Raw genomic sequence first — 23,631 nt, forward strand, 5'->3', positions numbered from 1 at the left:
CCAAGAGTTGAACATGACTGACACACTCTGAACATGACACACTCTGAATATGACACATGCACACACTCTGCATGTAAGTTAAATGAGCAGGGTGACAATATACAGCCTTGACATACTCCTTTCCCAATTTTGAACCAATCTGTTGTTCCATGTCCTGTTCTAACTGTTGCTTCTTGACCTCCATACAGGTTTCACAGGAGGCAGGTAAGGTGGTCTGGTATTCCCATCTCTTTAAAAATTTTCCACAGTTTGTTGTGATCCATACAGTCAAAGGCTTTAGTGTAGTCAGTGAAGCAAAAGCAGAGTTTTTCTGGAATTCTCTTGCTTTTTCTATGATCCAACAGATATTGGCAATTTAATCTCTGGTTCCTCTGCCTTTTCTAAATCCAGTTTGTATATTTGGAAGTTCTTGGTTCATGTACTATCGAAGCCTAGCTTGAAGGATTTTGAGCATTACCTTACTAGGATGTGAAATGAGTGCAATTGTACAGTAGTTTGAACATTCTTTGGCATTGCCCTTCTTTGGGATTGGAATGAAAACTGACATTTTCCAGTCATGTGGCCATTGCTGAGTTTTCCAAATTTGTTGGTATATTGAGTGCAGTACTTTAACAGCATCATCTTTTAGGATTTGAAATAGTTCAGCTGGAATTCTGTCATCTGCACTAGCTTTGTTCTTAGTAATGCTTCCTAAGGCCCACTTGACACTTCTAGATGTCTGGCTCAAGGTGAGTGACCACACCATCATGGTTATCCAGGTCATTAAGACCTTTTTTGTACAAACCTAGACAGAGTATTAAAAGGCAAAGACATCACTTTGAGGACAAAGGTCCATAGAGTGAAAGCTGTGTTTTTTCCATTAGTCATGTACAGATGTGAGAGTTGGACCATAAGGAAGGTTGAGCACCAAAGAATTGATGGTTTCAAACTGTGGTGCTGGGGAAGACTCTTCAGAGTCTTCCCTTGGACTGCAAGGAGATCAAACCAGTCAATTGTAATGGAAATCAACACTGAATACTCATTGGAAGGACTGATGCTGAAGCTTAAGCTCCAATACTTTGGCCACCTGATGCAAAGAGTCAACTCACTAGAAAAGACCCTCATGTTGGGAAAGACTGAAGGCAACAGGAGAAGGGGGCATCAGAGAATGAGATTGTTACATAGCATCACCAACTCAATGGACATGGATTTGAGCAAACTCTGGAAGATAGTGAGGGACAGGGAAGCCTGGCGTGCTGCAGTCCATGGCGCTGCAAAGAGATGGGCGTGACTTAATGACTGAACAACAACCCCAAAGTGGTGGAGACCACTGTGTGATTCATTTACTTAAAATATCCATGCGCCCATCCATTTATCCTGCTGGTCCTGTGACAATTCTGACTAAAACAGATTTTGGTACCAAGGGTGCTTCTTTCTAGAACAGAATCTTAAGGATGAATTTTCTGAATTGGTTCTGGAATTTGGGGAATTGGCTCTCCACTCTGATTAGATTTAAAGCACTAATGACCATTTAGTAAAGAGAGCACTGATAGTCCCTGGCAAAATGTGGCAACAGAGATATACAAACCATCACCAATGAATATCCCTAATCAAACAGTTACAAAAGGAGGAGTTTGGGATGACCATGTATATAACACTTTTGAACATTTTTTGTCAAACTAATGAGGATAATGATGTAGGTTAATTTTCTCCTATAGTCACTAGACAAAGTCAGAAAGAATGGGATGAGCTCAGGGATTCAAATTCCCAACTCAAGAGCTCATAAATGACCAGAAAACTTCTTCCCTGAAAGGGGTACTTATCTCCTATAGCCATAGAGCTGAGACTGCGAAAACCAAACCCAAACCTCTCATCCTGAGACTGGCTGGATTACACAGCAATTTGAATCTGCAACTTCACAGGTGCCTACTATCAAAGGTGGGGCACTGAGCATAATGAGGGCCATGCAGGAAGCCTGAGAGAGCTGGGCATGCGAGCCCCTACGACTGAGTTTCCTCTGCCAGGATAAGCATACCCCAGCCTGGGATTAACCCTGCTTTGCCCGGAAACATCAATGGACTCCCCTGAGGCAGCTGCCGTGAAAGACACTGAAGAGTGTCCTCAGCACCCAGCCCAACCACTCCTCTTTGCTTCTGGACTGACCACTAGCCTCAAGGCACAGAAGCTTCCTACAGGTACAGAGTATGACCCATGAAGAGATGCACTACACTCCAAAAGAACTACTTGATTTTTCTAATTCACACAGATAGAAGAATCGATGCTTTCAAACTGGAGCATCGATTACAGAGCAACTCAAATTGCTCTGTAATCCAGCCAGTCTCAGGATGAGAGTTTTGGGTTTGGTTTTCGCAGTCTCAGCTCTGTGGCTGTAGGAGATAAGTAACCCTTTCAGGGATATGTTAGAAAAGACTCTTGAGAGTCCCTTGGACTGCAAGAAGATCAAACCAGTCAATCCTAAAGAAAATCAGTCCTGAATATTCACTGGAAGGACTGATGCTGAAGCTGAAGCTCCAATACTGTGGTCACCTGATGCAAAGAGCCGACTCACTGGAAAAGACCATGATGCTGGGAAAGACTGAAGGCAGGAGGAGAAGGTGATAACAGAGGATGAGACAGCTGGATGGCATCACCGACGCAATGGACACGAGTTGGAGCAAGCTCCAAAAGATGGTGATGGACAGGAAGGCCTGGCATGCTGCAGTCCATGGGGTCCCAAAGAGTTTGGACACAACTGAGTGACTGAATAACAACAGACAGAAATCCAAGGAACATGTGTAGAATGGATACTAAGTATGCAGAACAATGGTGGTAGGAACACAAAGCTGAATCAGGCCAAATTGGTTGGTAAGAGCCCATTAAACAGATATTCTGCATTTAATGTTGCAATTCAAGAGCATTAGAAACAGCGCTAACAGTCTGTATTGGTCCCTTGGCTAAAACATGGGCCAAAAGTGGCCCACAGAAAATGAGCTTGAAATGCCGGATCTGCCTTGGTTTAATGAAGACGAAGGGATTCAAAGGCTCAGGGAAATTGGAAAGTTAGAGGGAATTTGTCTTCTTTTTAATTAATTTTACTGTAGTTGCTCTACAATGTTGTGTTAGTTTCTGCTATAGCACAAAGTGAATCAGCTACATGTTTACATATACCCCCACTTTTCTGGATTTCCTTCCCATTTAGGTCACCACAGAGCACTGAGTAGAGTTCCCTGTGCTGTATGGTAGGTTCTCATTAGTTACCTATTGTATACATAGTATCATTAGTGCATATACATCCATTCCAATCTCCCAATTTGGATTGTCATTTAAGACAAATCACCCATCCCCAGGTCCAAAAGACATGCCTTTCTGAATAACTATGAGAAAAAAATTGGTGAGGAGAGCCCCAGCATCCTTGAAGAGTCCTGGGACCACTCTCAGTAGGCCAGAACTTACAGAGCGAACTGCTAACACTGATGTGATGTTCCCTAACGGCAATGGAAGGAACTGGATCCAAGTGGCAGCACTCAGCTGCCAAAGGTAAGTGCATTTCCATGGCAACAGCAGAGGGAAAGCAGTAGCCAGAATAGTCTGACTCAGAGACAGGCAGCATTGGCTAGTTGATCATAGTGTTCCTGGAAATGATATACGTGGGCAGCCCACCAAATTCTTATTTGATCTGTGTAAGCAGAAAAGTTCTAGGTCACATAAATAAAAGTCTAACTTGAATCATAAAAATAGAAAGTCACATCTCCTCCATCAATTCCCATACTTAAATCAGCTGAATAAAGACAAGGCCGCAGGGTCCAAACTAGCATACGTTAAGAAATGAGTTTGAATGAAGGTGTTTTAAGTAGCAAGCCATTAGCTTTATGTATTAGATGTGTTTCAGGAGGTAGAATTTTTCAGATTTCACAAAATTAACACAACGCATATACTATATATTATACAACAGCCCCAGTCGGATGTAAGACAGCATCCCACAATCAAACATATAACATGTTTCTTTGGTGAAACATATGATTATTTTTCCAAGTGGATCACAATTGAAATAGTCTATTACTAGTTCAGGTCAAATTCTGCAGCCAAAAGAGTATGTATCAAACTTAGGAAAAAACTTTCTGTTTTCAGAGCTTTTGGGATTTCAGAATTGCTGATAAAACTGTGGACCTATAATTTGAAATGAGAAATTGCCCCTCAGCATTTTCTGTTCTGAAATCCATATACAAATCAGCATCATCTTTGCTTATTATTAAAATATTCTCTAATTTCTCTAGTATATAAAGTTCATCAAGCCTTACCAGGGTTCTTCTATATTTGCATTCACTGGGGGAGGGGGTTTGGAATAAATTCCAAACAGATGAAAGTGATCCAGACCAAAAGTCCCTACGAGTTAAGAGACAAGAGCTGGAACTCCTGCTCGAGGCAGGCAGAAAGGCAGCGGGGCTACAGAACCTCTGCCAGTGGGGTGGAAGGGCCAGGAAAGATGCCAGTGAGGAGCTTTGGTTTGAACATTCTGAGCCTGTTTGGACATCCTGTAAGGCAAGCCTGCCAGGAGTCTAACTGCAGAAGGATCTGCACAGCTTCCAGGGAGAAACTCAGCCCAAGTGAGGAGGGAAGGCTTAGTGGCTTGGTCCACATGAGGGGCAAGGAACATTTCTGAGCCTTATACGGTGTCAGACACTTGGATAAAGGGATTCATGCTGTGTCCTAGCCAGAGGGAGCAATAGCAGAGTGAGAAACTACAAGAATCACACCATTCACAAGCCCTAGGGAGGAGTAGGGCACAATTCTGCATCAGCAGTGAGGAAGGCTTCAACATGGCAGCTTCGTCCTCTAGGTTGGAGTCGGCAGCATCAAGGCACAGGGCTCTTGGCACAAACGTGACCACAGACACAGGACACTGGTGGATGCCCTGGGACAGTTAAAGGATTCTTTGCAAACATTTAAGACATCCTGGAAACCTCTGAAAAAGTGGTTAGAGACTTTGAAGCAGAAATTCTATAATAATGCAGCAAGTGAAAGTATTACTCATTAGGACACTCAGTCATGTCAGACTCCTTGTGACCCCATGGACTACAGCCCACCAGGCTCCTCTGTGCATGAAATTCTCCAGGCAAGAATACTGGAGTAGGTTGCCATTCCCTTCTCCAGGAGATTGTCCTGATGCAGGAACTGAACCTGGGTCTCCTGCATTGCAGGCAGATTCTTTACCATCTGAGCCACCAGGGAAGCCCATAATAATGCAGAGTGGTTGCAAATATATGCTTTGCAGTTTTGAGTCCCAACTCTACTACACATTAGCTAAATGATTTTGCACATTACACAACCTGTCTGATTCTTAGTTTTTCCATCTGTAAAATTAATAAAAATAGTAATTACCACACAGAATTGTAAGGAGATGAAATAATGCATATAAATTGGTTAGCAAAGGCCTGGCATATGGTACAGACTCAATTAATGAGAGCAGAACAAAAGAAATAACATGAACTTAGTTTTATATCCAAACTTCTAAGTTATACGTGGTTGAAAAGAGAAAGATATATATACCTGTATCTATATCTAGAAAGATAATGGGTTAATTAATTCAAAATTTCCTCCTAACTACTCACTTTCTCTCTACCCTTCTTAACCATTTAGGAGATCTCAAATATTTGCATTTTAACATACTTTTCTCTTAGGAAGCTGAGTCCTTTACTTATGTTTCCTAGCAATATCCTTCAGAGGAGGGTATATAGCAATTATGACCTGGATGTGAATAACTGTAGGAAACAGGCTGGTATAGGGTCATCCAAGTTCTCACTGAAGCTTAGCCTACAATAAAGCACCTTTATCTTTTCAAGTGTTATCTGGAAGAAGCACAGGGTTAAGTTTACATAACTGCATGCTGACGTTCAATGTTTGGCGAGAAAAGAATACATTTCTTAACTTTGATAAAAAGCATTTAAAAAATGACTTTAAATTGCACATAACAAACTCACAAGATCCCAAAGTATTATAGACTATCACAGTCTCGGTACAGACCATGTTCACTGCAAATTCATCAACATTTGTTTAGTTGATTACAGCACAGTACTAACAAGCTTAAGTCATGGATTTCATTCTATGGGTCAATCTCATCTACAACAATAAATAACCCAGGCTCAGCAAAGACATATTGTATCTCTAACCCCAATTAGTTAAACCCACAGGACTGGAAAAGGTCAGTTTTCATTCCAATTCCAAAGAAAGGCAATGCCAAAGAATGCTCAAACTACCGCACAATTGCACTCATCTCACATGCAAGTAAAGTAATGCTCAAAATTCTCCAAGCCAGGCTTCAGCAATATGTGAACCGTGAACTTCCTGATGTTCAAGCTGGTTTTAGAAAAGGCAGAGGAACCAGAGATCAAATTGCCAACATCCTCTGGATCATGGAAAAAGCAAGAGAGTTCCAGAAAAACATCTATTTCTGCTTTCTTGACTATGCCAAAGCCTTTGACTGTGTGGATCACAATAAACTGTGGAAAATTCTGAAAGAGATGGGAATACCAAACCACCTGATCTGCCTCTTGAGAAATCTGTATGCAGGTCAGGAAGCAACAGTTAGAACTGGACATGGAACAACAGACTGGTTCCAAATAGGAAAAGGAGTACGTCAAGGCTGTATACTGTCACCCTGCTTATTTAACTTATATGCAGAGTACATCATGAGAAACGCTGGGCTGGAAGAAGCACAAGCTGGAATCAAGATTGCTGGGAGAAATATCAATAACCTCAGATATGCAGATGACACCACCCTTATGGCAGAAAGTGAAGAGGAACTCAAAAGCCTCTTGAGGAAAGTGAAAGTGGAGAGTCAAAAAGTTGGCTTAAAGCTCAACATTCAGAAAACAAAGATCATGGCATCTGGTCCCATCACTTCATGGGAACTAGATGGGGAAACAGTGGAAACAGTGTCAGACTTTATTTTTCTGGGCTCCAAAATCCCTGCAGATGGTGACTGCAGCCATGAAATTAAAAGACGCTTACTCCTTGGAAGGAAAGTTATGACCAACCTAGATAGCATATTGAAAAGCAGAGACATTACTTTGCCAACAAAGGTCCATCTAGTCAAGGCTATGGTTTTTCCAGTGGTCATGTATGGATGTGAGAGTTGGACTGTGAAGAAGGCTGAGCGCCGAAGAATTGATGCTTTTGAACTGTGGTGTTGGAGAAGACTGTTGAGAGTCCCTTGGACTGCAAGGAGATCCAACCAGTCCGTTCTGAAGGAGATCAGCCCTGGGATTTCTTTGGAAGGAATGATGCTAAAGCTGAAACTCCAGTACTTTGGCCACCTCATGCGAAGAGTTGACTCATTGGAAAAGACTCTGATGCTGGGAGGGATTGGGGGCAGGAGGAGAAGGGGACGACAGAGGATGAGATGGCTGGATGGCATCACTGACTCGATGGACGTGAGTCTGAGTGAACTCTGGGAGTTGGTGATGGACAGGGAGGCCTGGTGTGCTGCAATTCATGGGTCGCAAAAAGTCAGACACAACTGAGCGGCTGAACTGAACTGAAGAACTAGGTACAATGTATCACAGCTGTTGGAAATCTATTCAAGCCACAGGCTCTGACAGCAGATCAAAGGTATTACAAAAGATCCTAATTTCTTAGGAGACTCTGAGTTTGGACGGGAAGAAAAAAAAATAGAATTCACTGAAAGAGAATTTATCAGTGAAACCATCTTTCTCTTCTTGGATAAAGGTCTAATGGAACCAAGGTAAAGTTATAAATGAATAAAAAATTATAGCAGCCCAAGTCAAGTGAAGTCACTCAGTCATGTCCAACTCTTTGGGACCCCATGGACAGTAGCCTACCAGGCTCCTCCATCCAGGGAGTTTCCAGGTAAGAGTACTGGAAGGATGCCATTTCCTTCTCCAGGGGATCTTCCCAACCCAGGGATTGAACCCGGGTCTCCTGCATCGCAGACAGACGCTTTATTGTCTGAGCCACCAGGGAAGCCCTTTATATATGGCAGCCCACATGCATTCAAAAAGATTTTATAAATAGAAGCTTAACAGCAAAGATATAAAGGTCCCAGGAAAAGATGATAATTTCTCAATTTAGGCACTACAAATAGTCACAAAGGCAGAGGAACCAGAGATCAAACTGTCAACATCCACTGGATCATCGTAAAAGCAAGAGAGTTCCAGAAAAACATCTACTTCTGCTTTATTGACTATGCCAAAAGCTTTCACTGTGTGGACCACAACAAACACTGGAAAATTCTGAAAGAGATGGGAATACCAGACCACCTGACCTGCCTCTTGAGAAATCTGTATGCAGGTCAGGAAGCAACAGATAGAACTGGACATGGAACAACAGACTGGTTTCAAATAGGGAAAGGAGTACATCAAGGCTGTATATTGTCACCCTGCTTATTTAACTTATATGCAGAGTACATCATGAGAAATGCTAGGCTGGATGAAGCACAAGCTGGAATCAAGATTGCCGAGAGAAATATCAATAACCTTCGATATGCAGATGACACCACCCTTATGGCAGTGAAGAGGAACTAAAAAGCCTCTTGATGAGTGTGAAAGAGGAGAGTGAAAAAGTTGGCTTAAAGCTCAACATTCAGAAAACTAAGATCATGGCATCTGGTCCCATTACTTCATGGGAAACAGATGGGGAAACAGTGGAAACAGTGTCAGACTTTATTTTGGGGAGCTCCAAAATCACTGCAGATGGTGATTGCAGCCATGAAATTAAAAGACGCTTACTCCTGGGAAGGAAAAGTTATGACCAACCTAGACAGCATATTGAAAAGCAGAGACATTACTTTGCCAGCAAAGGTCCGTCTAGTAAAGGCTATGGTTTTTCCAGTGGTCATGTACGGATGTGAAAGTTGGAATATGAAGAAAGCTGAGTGCTGAAGAATTGATGCTTTTGAACTGTGGTGTTGGAAAAGACTCTTGAGAGTCCCTTGGACTGCAAGGAGATCCAACCAGTCCATTCTAAAGGAGATCAGTCCTGGGTGTTCATTGGAAGGAATGATGCTAAAGCTGAAACTCCCAATACTTTGGCCACCTCATGCGAAGTGTTGACTTATTAGAAAAGACTCTGATGATGGGAGGGATTGGAGGCAGGAGGAGAAGGGGACAACAGAGGATGAGATGGCTGGATGGTATCACCGACTCGATGGACATGAGTTTGGGTGAACTCGGGGAGTTGGTGATGGACAGGGAGGCCTGCTGCTGCTGCTGCTGCTAAGTCGCTTCAGTTGTGACCAACTCTGTGCGACCCCATACATGGCAACCCACCAGGCTCCCCCGTCTCTGGGATTCTCCAGGCCAGAACACTGGAGTGGGTTGCCATTTCCTTCTCCAATGCATGAAAGTGAAAAGTGAAAGTGAAGTCACTCAGTCGTGTCCAACTCTTAGCGATCCCATGGACTGTAGCCCACCAGGCTCCTCCGTCCATGGGATTTTCCAGGCAAGAGTACTGAAGTGGGGTGCCATTGCCTGGCGTGCTGCAATTCACAGGGTCGCAAAGAGTCGGACGCAACTGAGCGACTGAATTGAACTGAACTGAAGAAATAACAGGGAACCCCACTGGATAGGGTGATTGGAGAAGGCCTCTCTAAGGAAATGACAGTTAGGCTAAGGCCTCACTGATGAAAATGAGACAGCTCTGGGCAGTTCTGGGGACAGAGCACTTCAGGGATCAAGTGCAAAGGACCTGAGATGGGAATGAGTGTCGAAGAGCAGAAAGATGGCTGCTGCCGCCGCTAAGTCACTTCAGTCATATCTGACTCTGTACGACCCCACAGACGGCAGCCCACCAGGCTACCCCATCCCTGGGATTCTTCAGGCAAGAACACTGGAGTGGGTTGCCATTTCCTTCTCCAGATTATGCATGCATGCTAAGTTGCCTCAGTCGTGTCTGACTCTGTGTGATCCCATGGACAGCAGCCAACCAGGCTCCTCTGTCCACAGGAATCTCTAGGCAAGAACACTGGAGTGGGTTACCATTTCCTTCTCCAAGAAAGATGGCAGCATGGCTTGGATATAGTGAGCAAGGGGCAAAATTTGAAGTCAGAGTGACAGGCAGAAGCCAGATCATGTAGAGATCTGTAGGCCACAGGAAGAAGTTGGAATGTCATTCAGGATGCAATGAGAAGCCATTAAGAATTTCAAACAAGAAAGCTACATGAACTGATTTGCATTTTTATAAAAATCATTCTTGCGGTTGTGTAAAGAAGGAACTAAAAAGACGCAAGGGGGAAATGGGAAGACCAGCTGGGAGACTACTGTTAACCACAGTAACAGCCAAGAAATGACAGTGATTTCGATCAAAAATCTAGGAGTAGACCAATCGGAAAAAAGTAGGTGAGGGAAAAAAAAAGTGGGTGAGTCCTAGAGGTATTTTGGAAATGGAAGAACTGAATGGATGTGGGGACTGAAGGATAGGAAGTTAATTACGGTGGATCCTAGGTTTCTGGGTTGAGCAATTAGATGGATGATGGTGCCATTTATTGGAGTGGGTGGTGCAAATTACTGAGATTTCTTCTTCATGTTCTGTGTATTCAAGCCTACCTAAAGCTTACCAAAGACATTCCAATTGCCAAATTCAGTGAATCCTTGAAGTGTTCACACTCTTCATCTAACACAGTTAAAACTCCCTTAAAACTTCACACTCTGTTTCCAAGACAGCACTCTTCTGGTTCCTCTCTTACTCGAGTCTCCTTCTCAGGTTCCATACACCCCAGAACTCTGTTCTTGGCCTTCTAGTATTTCCTTCAAGGACTCTCTCCCTTGCTGACCTCATCCAAGCAACCCATAGCTTTAACTACTACCCACATAAAGCCTCCCAGGTCCATATCTCCTTCCAGAACTTTCTTCTCACCCACCCAACTGAAACATCTACCCAACTGTCCCATTTCTATTGAGATATTTCAGCAGCATCTTAAACTCAACATATCCAAAAGTAACTTCATCATCCTCTTCCTCCAACACTCCTTTTCCCTCATCCCATATTCTTCATCTGTGAAAAGCATAACTTTGCAGAACTATGCCCAGCTTCCTAAGCATGAAACTTAGGATCATCTTTTAAGTCCACATCAAATCAATTTCCAAGCTCCATCAAATTTACTTTGTAACAAGTTCGTGGATATGTCCTCTAACAAGCTTGTGGATATGTCCTCTCTTCATAACTCACCATTTTAATTCAGGTCTTCAATCCTCTGCTCTTGTTTCTTACATAACACTCTGGTTTCTTCAGCCTCACATCATTCAAACACACCTTTCACATCTCAATAGTCAGAGAAATCCTTCACAGGCTCTCTATACCCTTAGGATAAAATTCAGCCTTATTAATGGCAAACAAGGTCCATTGGGATTTAGAGCCTCTGGCTGGGTCTCCTGCCTCAACTCCCACCATCTCTCTTATACACTCCAACCTCTCACCATGCTGACTGACCAACGGGTTCATTCATGAATCTGCATATACTGTTTTCTCCCAATTCCTACTTAATTCAAGCATCCCTTTCTTTTAGCAGTCTGAAATTCAGTCTGAGATGATGACTCTCCTCTGTGCTTTTACAATAAGCCATTAATGAAAGACTTCTTCTATTGCTTATCACATTTTGTTTCTCCCACTGAACTGCAAATTATGTGAGGCCAGCGACTATCTTTCCTAGAATATTTTCGGTGCTTAGTACTTAAAAAACGATTAGTAAATGTTTGTGGAATAACTGCATCTAGATCAAACTTAAGAAGGCTTTCTGTAAAACATGAACTGCTATGTATAGTATTCATGACAAGAAAAGGTAACCTGAAAGAAGAGACATTCAATCGTTTTCTAAAATTGACCAATAACAACAGCTGCTGACTTTCAGACATCAGCATTCATCTTCCATTACTGAAGAGCTAGCTATGTCCAAGGTATGTATTGATGTAATTCTGATGATCTTTTTGTATTCATATCTATTAATATTTATTTCTTCAGTTCAGCTACTTTTTAGTACTCTGAGTTTAAGATTTCTCTCACTGCTTTTGTCCTCAGTAAAGACAGAGGTCAGCTTCTCATGCATAATAATTCTGTCTGAATAAACAAGATTTCTGATACACATTAGTTTTAAGCTATTTTCTACTTGTTCACTAAAACAGGAATATTACCATCACCACCACCACCAACAAAAAACACATGCTCCTAACCATTTCCCCCCCTTCAGAAGAGACATTTATACAGAATGGATTGTCTTATATATACAAAGCATATCTTCACCTATCAACCACCAGAGAGTGAAGGGACTTTTACATTTATACTTTATAGCTCCTGAAGTCATTCATTAAATATTTTTCCTGGCTCCAAAAATTACATACAGGGCTTTTCTGTGAAAGTTATTATTGAGTTTTTCATGTTCAGACATAGTGATGCAACTGATATTTTTGCAAAACAAAGAAATGAACAAATCTCCATGGTTTCTTAGGAGCTGGCTCTCTTTATGACCATAACTTAACCACATTCTGAGACAGCAACAAGTTCACTGCTTAGAGCAACAATACACAAAAACGTTCTGTGGCAGACACCACTGCAGATGTCCGTAAAACAATTCATCCAATTCAGTAAATCCACCCTTAAGTTTTTAACCTTATATCTCACTTACGATATCTGGCAAAGGAAAAAATGTGGATTTTTTTTTTTTTTACAACGACAGATGTGCCTTTTAATATCCTATGTCTTGTCAAACTATGGTGACTATGTCTGGAATTATTATGGATTTCATGAAACTCTGTTAAGCCAGCTCATTCCAGTGGTATTTCAGCTCTTTGCACCCTAACCCAGAAGTAATGCTAATTTCTTCTTGGTGCTCTGCAGGTTACAGAGGTAAGATATGAAACTCTGGGGCCCTTCCATCTCCGAGACTTAAAAAACGGATTGGAGAGCACTGGAAATGGAACCAACAAGGTAAAACAAAAGTCGTTCAACAGGAAAACAAACCAACAAAGGCCCCACAGAAGAAAACAGTGCAACCTTCCGCCGACTCCCAAAGGTGGAGAATGCCAGAAGCCTGGGTTCCTGAACCGGAATCGGGCCTGGGCGACCCAGAGTCACCAAGCGGAGAAGGTGGGCGACTCAGCGAAGGCACAGTGCAGCCGCCCGCCAGGCCCGCTCCCCAGAAAGCCCCCCAAAATGACCAAAGTGGTAAATTCTCCCTGCCTCCTCTACACGCAGGGATCCAGGAAGAAGAAAGAGGCTCCGCGCCTCTCCAGCCGGTTGCGGGCCCGCACTCCCCGCCCGTCAGCTCAGTTCCCCAGGCCCCAGGGCAAGCAGGCCGCGCCCCCTCCCCACCCCTGCGCCCCGCAATCGCCAGGCCGGCCACCAGGTCCCGCCGCCCCCGCTCTGGCCCCGGCATCACTCACAGAGCCCGAGCGCCGCCGCCAGCACCGACCACAGACAGCGCCGGCGGTCTGGGGATGCAATCAGTGCTCCGGCCCCGGCGGGCGCTGCCATCGTCCTTCAGCCGCAGCCGCCGCGGCCCTGGGCCCCGGTCCCCCGGTTAGCTAGGCTCCTGGCCGAGGGCTCTGGACTCGTCGTCGCCGGTATCGGCGAGCAGCGCCACGCCGCGCTCCCCGCTCGCGGCCCCAGCCACAGCCTGCCAGCACTGTGCCGGGGCCTGCGCCCCGCGCTGGCCACAGCAGTCAGCTCATTGGCCTGCCCCGCACACTTTGAAGGACGCGATTGGAAGGCACCGACTGTCCGTCATTCCCTCTCTCCAGGCGGGGCCGCGCCATCTCGGTCCCACCCAGGACTCCTGCCAGCGGTGGAGGTCCCTGGCTGTCGGAGGCGACCGCCGCCGAGCCCTGTGCCTGCCTGCTTGCCTGCGTGGCTGTTCGCCCGTCTTCTCTGGCCTGCGCGCGTCTCCTCTGCGTTTCTGAGCGTCCAGCCCCCCGGATCTCTTCATTGTCTTTGCCTCCGTTTCTGCTCTTCTTGGTTTCTCTGAGTCTCACCTAGAGAAAACCCAGCAGTTCGTTTACACAATTAAGAAAAAAAAAAAAGGAATGAGATGGGGAGAGACTTCTGATTCAGTCGTCCAGATAGAACACATTTCCCCTCTTGCCGTGTATCCCAAGTCTATTTTGCCTGGATTCAGATAATTTATGTGCAAATTGAGAAATCTCATAGCTTAAAAAGAAGTCTCCATCTTGTCTGACTTTCCTCTAAGGAACCCTTCCCCTCCCACTTATGGCTAAGAAGGGTTGGGAACTGGGAATTCTCTCCTGCTACCTGGAGCACGTGTGGATGGGGTTTTGCTTTTGTAAATGTCCCTCGATTTATCCAAAATCGGCAAGTTCCCCTCCTGACTCTGAAGTGCCATGCCTGAGCCGGCTCCAGTTGGTTAGCAGTGTCTGCCACTTAACTGGTTGCCCAAAAATTCTGGAAAGTGTTTGGAAGGGTCCTTATGAGAACACCCTATGAAAGGGAGAAATGGAAGGGCAGGAGCACAAGAAGAATGAGGGTGTAGGAAGAAAAGGAAGAATCCAGGTGGGAGGCCTGTAGTGTGAGAGAAGGAAACAAGTATTAGACAGTTAGGATGAGAGGGGGAGAAGAGCAGGGTAGGAGCACTCCCCTGCAGCCCCTCATTTCAGGGTTTTGTCTCAAGTCAATCTTATGAACAGCCTTCCCGATATTTTTGCTGTTTTAGCCTACTAGCCTTGTAGTATGGCAGGCTGATAGTAATTACCTTAGTCCCAGTGAGAGAAAACTAAACAAACAAGAAAACACCATTTCACCTTATTTCTCTGTCAGCAAGATCCTCATGAAGTGTTTTTGGAATGCCATATGTTGGAAAGACTACAAATGCATTAAATGAGAACCTATTGTGTGCTGTAGAATTAGAATATCCAGGCTTTACTCTCAAGAAGCACAGAGTCTACAGAGTCTACCAGTCAGTGTAGCAAGCAAGTACTGAACTAAAATTTTTCTTCAGTGCTTGAAGAGAAGGTCGAATCAAGGAGAAATATAAGGCCAACAGGCAGTGATCCTCAAAGATATGTGTCATGTTAAAAGCTTCTCTGCTGCCCATGACACACTTCAATACAAATAACGTCCTTTTCTGAGAACCACTGGCCCACAAGGTGTCCAGAAAAGATGCATCAAGGAAATAGCATTTGAAGCGGATTTTATAGGCTGGATAAATTTTCACCAGAGAGAAACAGGAAAAGCGAACTCACAAATAAGAAAGCAGTACCAAGTGTAAGGATATATATATACGTATATGTACATATACACATGTACATATATCAGTTCAGTTCAGTTCAGTTCAGTCGCTCAGTTGTGTCCGACTCTTTGCGACCCCAGCACGCCAGGCACTCCTGTCCATCACCAACTCCTGGAGTTTACTCAAACTCACATCCATCGAGTCAGTGATGCCACCCAGCCATCTCATCCTCTGTCGTCCCCTTCTCCTCCTGCCCCCAATCCCTCCCAGCATCAGGGTCTTTTCCAATGAGTCAACTCTTCACATGAGGTGGCCAAAGTATTGGAGTTTCAACTTTAGCATCAGTCCTTCCAATGAACACCCAGGACTGATCTCCTTTAGAATGGACTGGTTGGATCTCCTTGCAGTCCAAGGGACTCTCAAGAGTCTTCTCCAACACCACAATTCAAAAGCATCAATTTTTCGGCGCTCAGCTTTCTTCATAGTCCAACTCTCACATCCGTACATGACCACTGGAAAAACCATAGCCTTGACTAGACGGACCTTTATATATGTACATATACATATATATGTATATAAAGAAAAAAAAAAAATCCCACCAAAAAAACCCAGAAAGAGAACCTGGTCTGTGAGGAAAGCTAATGAACTGGGCCTTGAACACAGCTGAAACTTCTGAGAAAACCCAGATGGTCAATTAGAAGGCAGTTAGATATGTAGGTCTGGATCCCAAGGAAGCAACGAGAGAGGTTACCATGAAACCAGAACTTGCGAGGGCGGCAAAGTGTTTCCACAAAAAACCACTATGAGATCATAAGTAGATTATAAATATTTGCTGAATGAATAGATGAATGAATGTTTATTAAATTAATCGAGAACAGTTACAAAGAAAAAATCATGTGAGGTTGTTTCGGCCATAGTCCTTGCATTCTAGTTTTGGATCCTTCTGTAGAGATAGTAAATGGAAAACAAACCAACCTTTGGATTTTCAATCACTATTGTGAACTTGAGAGTCACTTAACAAACTTCCTCCTCCTTAGGGACCTGCTTCTACCTCCTGGAAACCCTTCTTCTCAGCTCAGTCAGTCCAGGCATACAAATCAGAATCAATTGAAGACTTTCCATCAGATGAGAAAAGTCTTTTTAATGGACTGTGTTACCTCTGAAAGGAATGGACTTCTTGGAGAGAATTTTCCCTGCAGAGTCAGTAAGGAAAACCATGAGCAGTCTTGTCTGATAATAGATCTGTGTACAGATCCACTGGCCTCTCAGACTTCCTGCTTCATGTAGTATACAGTAAGTACAGTAAGGAGGCTTGGCCTTGGGATCGTCTCAGGGCTTTAAGTCTTCTCTTAATAGAGATCAGATAAGAGGCACCCAGGAGCAGCTAGTGCTAGCAAATATATATGGGCATAATTTTCTAGAGCTGGAATTAATGGAAAAAGTAGAAAAGACAGTGACAGGCACCAAAATTTCCAACATTTTTGTGATTGTAGTAAAATTCTCTTCCACTTCCTGTACTCTCAGTGGTATTCTCTCCTGCCTTGTAGTTTAAAATCTGTTGCCAGAGGAAGAATGGAATGCTGTCATCTGTGGGTGGTGATAGCAAGCTATTCCAGGAGAACTGAGATTTGATGGCTATCAGATAGAGTCAAAGATGAATCCAGGCCACACTGAGAAAGATTTATCTGGAGCTAAATCAGATGGATGGAGGAGCCTCGTAGGCTCCAGTCCATGGGGTCGCTGAGAGTTGGACACGACTGAGTGACTTCACTTTCACTTTTCACTTTCATGCATTGGAGAAGGAAATGGCAACCCACTCCAGCGTTCTTGCCTGGAGAATCCCAGGGACAGAGGAGCCTGGTGGGCTGCCGTCTATAGGGTCGCACAGAGTCGGAAACGACTGAAGCGACTTAGCAGCAGCAGCAAATCAGTTTCATTAACATTTCTACAGAGACTGTCCCAATCCAGGATAGGGATTGCATTTTCCTAGGAAAGTTTTGAAAATCTGAAAATCCAAGTTCTAGTGCCTCTGGTGCCCCTGGTATCCCCGGGCAGAGAGGCACAAGTTGGGAGAACTTGGTAATGCAGTCTTTAGGGTTTACTGTATAGAAGAATGTATCTCCAGCTTCTTCATTCACTGTGGCTGGGATAAAATGTTCCTCAAGGTTCTTTGTCTCCCTGTACCCCGATAGCACCTATGTACTACTTCTGCTTCACCTATGAGGGAAAGATGTGCTCTGGAGAGATATCACAGGCATTCCTCCTGCTGGGAGTGACATTTGTCACTGTGAGCTGGGCAACTGATATCCTGAGTTTTGTTACTGTCAGTCTTCTATATCATCGTTGGGAGGGAAATGTGATAGTCTAGTGCCACTTGCAGAACAAAAGACAAACCCTTGCAATCACTAGAGAAGAATAAATAGGAAAAATAAAAGCCCTAAAATGATAATAACTTAATAATAAATTCAAGTGGGAAAGGTGAGTATAAAAACAGACCTCTTGGTAACTGTGGAGATGGAGGTTCCCAGAAAACAAGTGATTACATTATTTTACCTAACGAGTTATATTTTGTAGTTTCCTCATTTCCAGGAGAAATAGAAACTTCTTAAGTGTCCAGGACACATTTTTTTCCAGTTAGGTTCTGATGAATAAACTCTGCTGACATCTAGAACTAATGAATATTTTTAAAGGGTATTCTTATCCTCCTTGCTTTGGGACCTAAGAAGAACTGAAGACTCAAGTTAGGATGTCTTCAAATAAAACAAAAGGGTGGGGTCTGAATGTTAGAACCCCAGAACTATAATTTACTCACATGGAACCATAAGTAGAAAGTTAACAACTTAGAGTGTTGTTAACAGCACATGCTGCTGCTGCTGCTAAGTCGCTTCAGTCGTGTCCGACTCTGTGCGACTCCATAGATGGCAGCCCACCAGGCTCCCCCGTCCCTGGGATTCTCCAGGCAAGAACACTGGAGTGGGTTGCCATTTCCTTCTCCAATGCATGAAAGTGAAAAGTGAAAGTGAAGTCGCTCAGTCTTGTCCGACTCTTAGCGACCCCATGGACTGCAGCCCACCAGGCTCCTCCATCCATGGGATTTTCCAGGCAAGAGTACTGGAGTGGGGTGCCATTGCCTTCTCCATAACAGCACATAGTGCCTCTAAATGTCTGAGTGAATGAGCAATCGAATGAATAAACTGAATGAATGGTACATGAAATAAAATAAATAGGCCTATTTAGGATAGTCTCTCTGTCTACTTGTAGTTTCCTATCTGGTTATTTGTTAGAGTTACAATTCACAAATACTGATTGTCCAAGTACCAAAGTTTGTAGTTTTAAGGGATTTGGAACATATTGCAGTCATTCAGCAATTAGTCATTGAGCACCAGCTTTGCCAGCATAAGCCTCAATACTAAGTATTTAAAGTATAGGAAAAAAGCTCTTTTCTCTTCTCCATTTTCCTCTATGCAGTTAAATTTACTCCTCCCCATGTCTTTTCACAAGAATTTGAAGATCAAGCAATTTCTGACCAAAAACAAAAGCAGAATCGTTCCATTCCCCAATGGATTTGAATGAAAACTGGTAATAAAATCAGGTATAACTCCGAGAAAAGACACTGGAGAAGACCCAAGCTGGGCCTCTAAGGAGCCTCATTTACCCGTTGGCACTCATTTATGCCATGGCAAGGTCACTTGCACTGTAACTGAATCACAGAAGTGTGAACTCACTGCTGTCTGAACAGCTCATGGGAGAAACGAAATGTTTGACTTCTTGGTGTTTGTTCACTAGAGGTCCGTGGGGCTCAGTAATAAACATGTGAAACATTGGGGAAAAAAATTAGAAATAAATAAAATATAGTTAAGAAACCATGCCTTAGAGATACTGGGACAACTGGACACCAATTATAACAATTGTTTGCCAATTATGTAGTAGAATTCAGTGCTGCTGCTAATGTTGATGTCCTCTAACAAGTAATGATTAGAAGAGGTAAGACTGCAACCCAGTTATATACCACATACAACTGGTTTTTAATTTGTTAAAGGATTTCTTTCTAAGAAGGTCAAAAGAGAGAATGAGAAACAGATTTTCCAGCTGAAGAAAACAGATAGAGTAAAAACACATAGATGGCAACACTCAAGGCTGGAAAGATGGTGCTTTGAACACTAGGATAAAAGGTGTAAGCAAGAAACTGACGATTTTACTACTATTGGAAAGTGCAACATCCAGAACTCAGTAGGGGAGAGAATCTGGAACCTACCTGCCACAGGGAAATTGCCACACACTCACTGCAGTTTATCAGCCATAAATATAAATAAAATTATAAATACTCCACTGATAGTGACACCATTGTTTTCTTCTGTTACTGATTTTCAAAAATCAAGAGAAGAAAATCCGTTTACACTAGAACGCAAAACAGCTGAGGAATATAAATACATAACAGTGAATAACCACTTGGAAACGCAGAAGTCAGTAGTTCTTCCTGCTTTTACGATGGCAGGAAGACTGCGAGAAGGACGGCTCGTTGGTCTAGGGGTATGATTCTCGCTTAGGGTGCGAGAGGTCCCGGGTTCAAATCCCGGACGAGCCCTCTTTTTTTTTTTTTTCTTCTTCTTTGAATTAAATCCATTTCTAAAGAAATTAACTTTAGATCTATAAATATAATAAATACATGTTGGTGAAAAATACAAAATTGAGACCTTTTGAACTTATAGCACACTTTAAGTTCAAATACCATTAAAAGACATAACCTGAAAACGTAGAAAGTTAGAGCAATGTGATGCTCTGAAAAGACTCATCCCATTCCTGCCAGTTCCAGAGTCGAGCACGTTCGCTGGGCATCTCCGGTGCCTACAAGTGCGACCTAAATCTGCTCACGCCCGCGCCCGTCCGCCTGCACCGCGACCGTGGGAGGCGGACTGCGCGCCCGCTCACCCGGGCCCGCCGACCCTCCGTGCCCCGCTCACGCTCGGAGTGTTCCGGGGCTGCCCCGGGGTCCGCACGAGGCGTGTCTCTTTTCCGAGCACGTGTGTTTCAAAGTGGTAAAGCATATTCATATCTTGCCCTCAGACGAAAAAGACCACATATTGTACGAATTGATCTCATTTGATCATTTACTTCGTGAAAAGTACTTTTTGGTCGTCTTGGTCAAGGTTTGAGCTCAAGGAACTAGAATAGTTTCATTTCAGCCCTTAAATGAGCCATATGGGGGGGTGGGGGGGAGTCTTAAATTGTACCGCTTATGCAAGAAAAAAACCTGGGCTCGTCCGGGATTTGAACCCGGGACCTCTCGCACCCGAAGCGAGAATCATACCCCTAGACCAACGAGCCGCTCTCGGCGAAAACGCTCCCAGAGCCTCCCTTCAGCCTTATCCGACCGCCAGCTGCACCACCCGACCAACCTCGGCTGGACAATCTCCTCTCATTTCCCAGGTCTCGGGTCAAAACGTTTTCGCCACCCAGAGAGACGCCAGGAAGGGACGTGCATTTTTTCCCAGCGGGGTCGGTCTTATCTCCCGGCGCCTGGGCTCTGCGCCGCCGCCTGCGGCCATCCGCACAAGATCCCGGAAGCCGCCTTCCATGAGCCAGGATAGCCCCTGGAAGGCGGGGGCGGCAGGGCGGTGGAAGCCGGGGCTAGGAGGGCGCAGGCAGGGCCCCTCGGACGTCTCGGACTCCGCCAGGTGCTCGCAGCCCAGGGTCCCCATGCCACCAGTTTCGCTACTTGCGGGGAGGTCCCGCCGCTCTCAGCTCAGACCAGCCTCAGAGCACTTGGCTGTGTGCAGCGTGCCTCATCCGCATTCCTAGCCTCTGCTTGGCCGCCGGAAGACGCTCGGCTGCCGACGACGCTCATGGGTGGGTGGAGCGGGAAAAACCTCGAGGAGCTGGCAAGAAATGGGAAAGGATGCACCTTATCCCTGCAAGGAAGTGTTGGGACAAAGAATTCTCAAAGAGGAGAGTATTGACAGATAACTTTTTTTCCAACGTTCATTTTGAGATCACGCACTCTTTTTAGAGCCTTGCATGTACTGAACGCACTGCGTATCTGTAACAATCTGTCTCTCACGTACTAACCTCATTTCGCAGTTAGGTATTTCAGGCGACATGGCGAGGAAGTGGTATGGTAGGCACAGCAACTACCCAAGTCTTAGAAGGTGTGGTGGATGGGGAGGACCCTGAAAGGGGCAGGGAGGGAGACAGGTGCCTTGTTAGCTTGGAGGAGTGGAGAAGGCAGTGTCAGTGGGCAGAAACTTAGACCTAGGACCACCTTCCCTTCATTTGTTCTTCATAGGGAAGAACAAATCTGATTCCATATTGTATCTGTTTTTGTTTGTTTTTTACTTTAATCTGTGTATTCTATTCGGAGAAGGCAATGGCACTTCCAGTACTCTTGCCTGGAAAATCCCATGGACGGAGGAGCCTGGAAGGCTGCAGTCCATGGGGTCGCTGAGGGTCGGACACGACTGAGAGACTTCGCTTTCACTTTTCACTTTCATGCATTGGAGAAGGAAATGGCAACCCACTCCAGTGTCATTGCCTGGAGAATCCCAAGGACGGGGGAGCCTGGTGGGCTGCCATCTATGGGGTCGCACAGAGTGGGACACGACTGAAGTGACTTAGCAGCAGTGTATTCTATTGCTTTTGCTACAAGGTAATTACCACTTCAGCATTCTTGCCTGGAGAGCCCCATGAACAGTAGGAAAAGGCAAAAAGATATGACACTGAGAGATGAACGTCCCAGTTGGGTAGGTGCCCAATATGCTACCAGAGAAGAGCGAAGGAATAGCTCCAGAAGGAATGAAGAGGCTGAACAAAAGCTAAAACAACGTCAGGCTGTGGATGTGTCTAGTGGTGGAAGTAAAGTCTGGTGCTATAAAGGACAATATTGCATAGGAACCTGGAATGTTAGGTCCATGAGTGGAGGTAAATTGAAAGTGGTCAACAGGAGATGGCAAGAGTGAACATCAACATTTTAGGCATCAGTGAATTAAACTGGGCAGGAATGGGCAAATTTAATTTAGATGGTCATTTTATCTACTACTGTGGGCAGGAATCCCTTAGAAAAAATGAAGTAGCCATCATAGCCAACAAAAGAGTCTGAAATACACTACTTGGGTGCAGTCTCAAAAATGACAGAATGATCTTGGTTTCCAGGGCAAACCATTCAATATCACAGTAATCCATGTCTATGCCCCAACCACTAATGCTGAAGAATCTGAAGTTGAACGGTTCTAGGAAGACCTAAAGAACTAACACCAAAAAAAAGATGTCCTTTTCATCATATGGGACTGGAATGCAAAAGTCGGAAGTCAAGCGATACCTGGAGTAACAGGCAAGTTTGGCCTTGGAGTACAAGATGAAGCAGGATAAAGACTAACAGTTTGGCCAAGAGAACGTGCTGGTCATAGCAAACACACTCTTCCAACAACACAAGTGAAGACTCTACACATGGACATCACCAGATGGTCAATACTGAAATCAGATTGATTATATTCTTTCCAGATGAAGATGGAGAAGCTCTATACAGTCAGCAAAAATAAGACTGGGAGCTGACTCTGGTTCAGAACATGAACTCCTTATTGCAAAATTCAGACTTGAAGAACATAGGGAAAACCACTAAGCCATTCAGGTATGACCTAAATCAAATCTCTTATGATTATGCAGTGGAAGTGACAGATTCAAGGGATTAGATCTGATAGAGTGCCTGAAGAACTATGGACAGAAGCCTGTAACATTGTACAGGATGCAGTGATCAAAACCATCCCCAAGAAAACAGAAAGGCAAAATGGTTGCCTGAGGAGGCCTTACAAATAGCTGAGAAAAGAGAAGCAAAAGGCAAAGGAGAAAAAGGAAAGATATATCCATTGAATGCAGAGTCCCAAAGAATAGCAAAGAGAGATAAGAAAGACTTCCTCAGTGATGAGTACAAAAAAATAGAAGAAAACAATAGAATGGTAAAGACTAGAAATCTCTTCAAGAAAATTAGAGATACCAAGGGAACATTTCATGCAAAGATGGGCACAATAAAGGACAGAAACAGTGTGTACCTAATGGAAGCAGATAATAAGAGTAAGCAAGAATACACAAAAGAACTATACAAAAAAGATCTTCATGACCCAGATAACCACAATGGTGTGATCACTCACTTAGAGCCAGACATCCTGGAGTCTAAAGTCAAGTGGACCTTAGGAAGCATGACTACAAACTGAGCTGGTGGAGGTGATGGAATTCCAAGTGAGCTATTTCAAATCCTGAAAGATGATGCTGTGAAAGTGCTGCACTCAATATGCCAGCAAATTTGGAAAACTCAGCAGTGACCACAGGACTGGAAAAGGTCAGTTTTCCTTCCAATCCCAAAGAAGGGCAATGCCAAAATATGTTCAAATTACTGCACAATTGCAATCATTTCACATACCAGCAAGGTAAGGCTCAAAATCCTTCAAGCTAGACTTCAACAGTATGTAATTCAAAAA

General features: G+C 44.1%; 1 protein-coding gene and 2 non-coding genes across 4 annotated transcripts in view; 1 reads left to right on the forward strand and 2 right to left on the reverse strand.

The window, feature by feature from the left end:
* The window catches only part of MPZL1 (myelin protein zero like 1), an 81,844-nt gene extending 68,209 nt beyond the window's left edge, over positions 1 to 13,635 (reverse strand). Inside the window, exon 1 of one of the 2 annotated variants that reach the window (XR_011564704.1) lies at positions 13,368 to 13,635. Coding sequence is in view for 1 of the 2 variants with exons in the window: in XM_019986394.2 (XP_019841953.2) it covers positions 13,368 to 13,458 (91 nt within the window). In the remaining variant the exon portion in view is untranslated. The remainder of the gene's footprint in view (positions 1 to 13,367) is intronic. The other variant, XM_019986394.2, reaches the window with a different exon arrangement.
* Positions 13,636 to 19,679: 6,044 nt separating this feature from the next.
* TRNAP-AGG (transfer RNA proline (anticodon AGG)) lies at positions 19,680 to 19,751 on the forward strand. The gene has a single exon. It is a non-coding gene; the product is annotated as a tRNA-Pro (tRNA).
* Positions 19,752 to 20,419: 668 nt separating this feature from the next.
* Positions 20,420 to 20,491, reverse strand: TRNAP-CGG (transfer RNA proline (anticodon CGG)). The gene has a single exon. It is a non-coding gene; the product is annotated as a tRNA-Pro (tRNA).
* Between the last annotated feature and the right edge of the window lie 3,140 nt (positions 20,492 to 23,631).

The sequence above is a fragment of the Bos indicus genome, chromosome 3 (genome assembly GCF_029378745.1).
Source record: "Bos indicus isolate NIAB-ARS_2022 breed Sahiwal x Tharparkar chromosome 3, NIAB-ARS_B.indTharparkar_mat_pri_1.0, whole genome shotgun sequence".
Lineage (NCBI taxonomy): Eukaryota > Metazoa > Chordata > Mammalia > Artiodactyla > Bovidae > Bos > Bos indicus.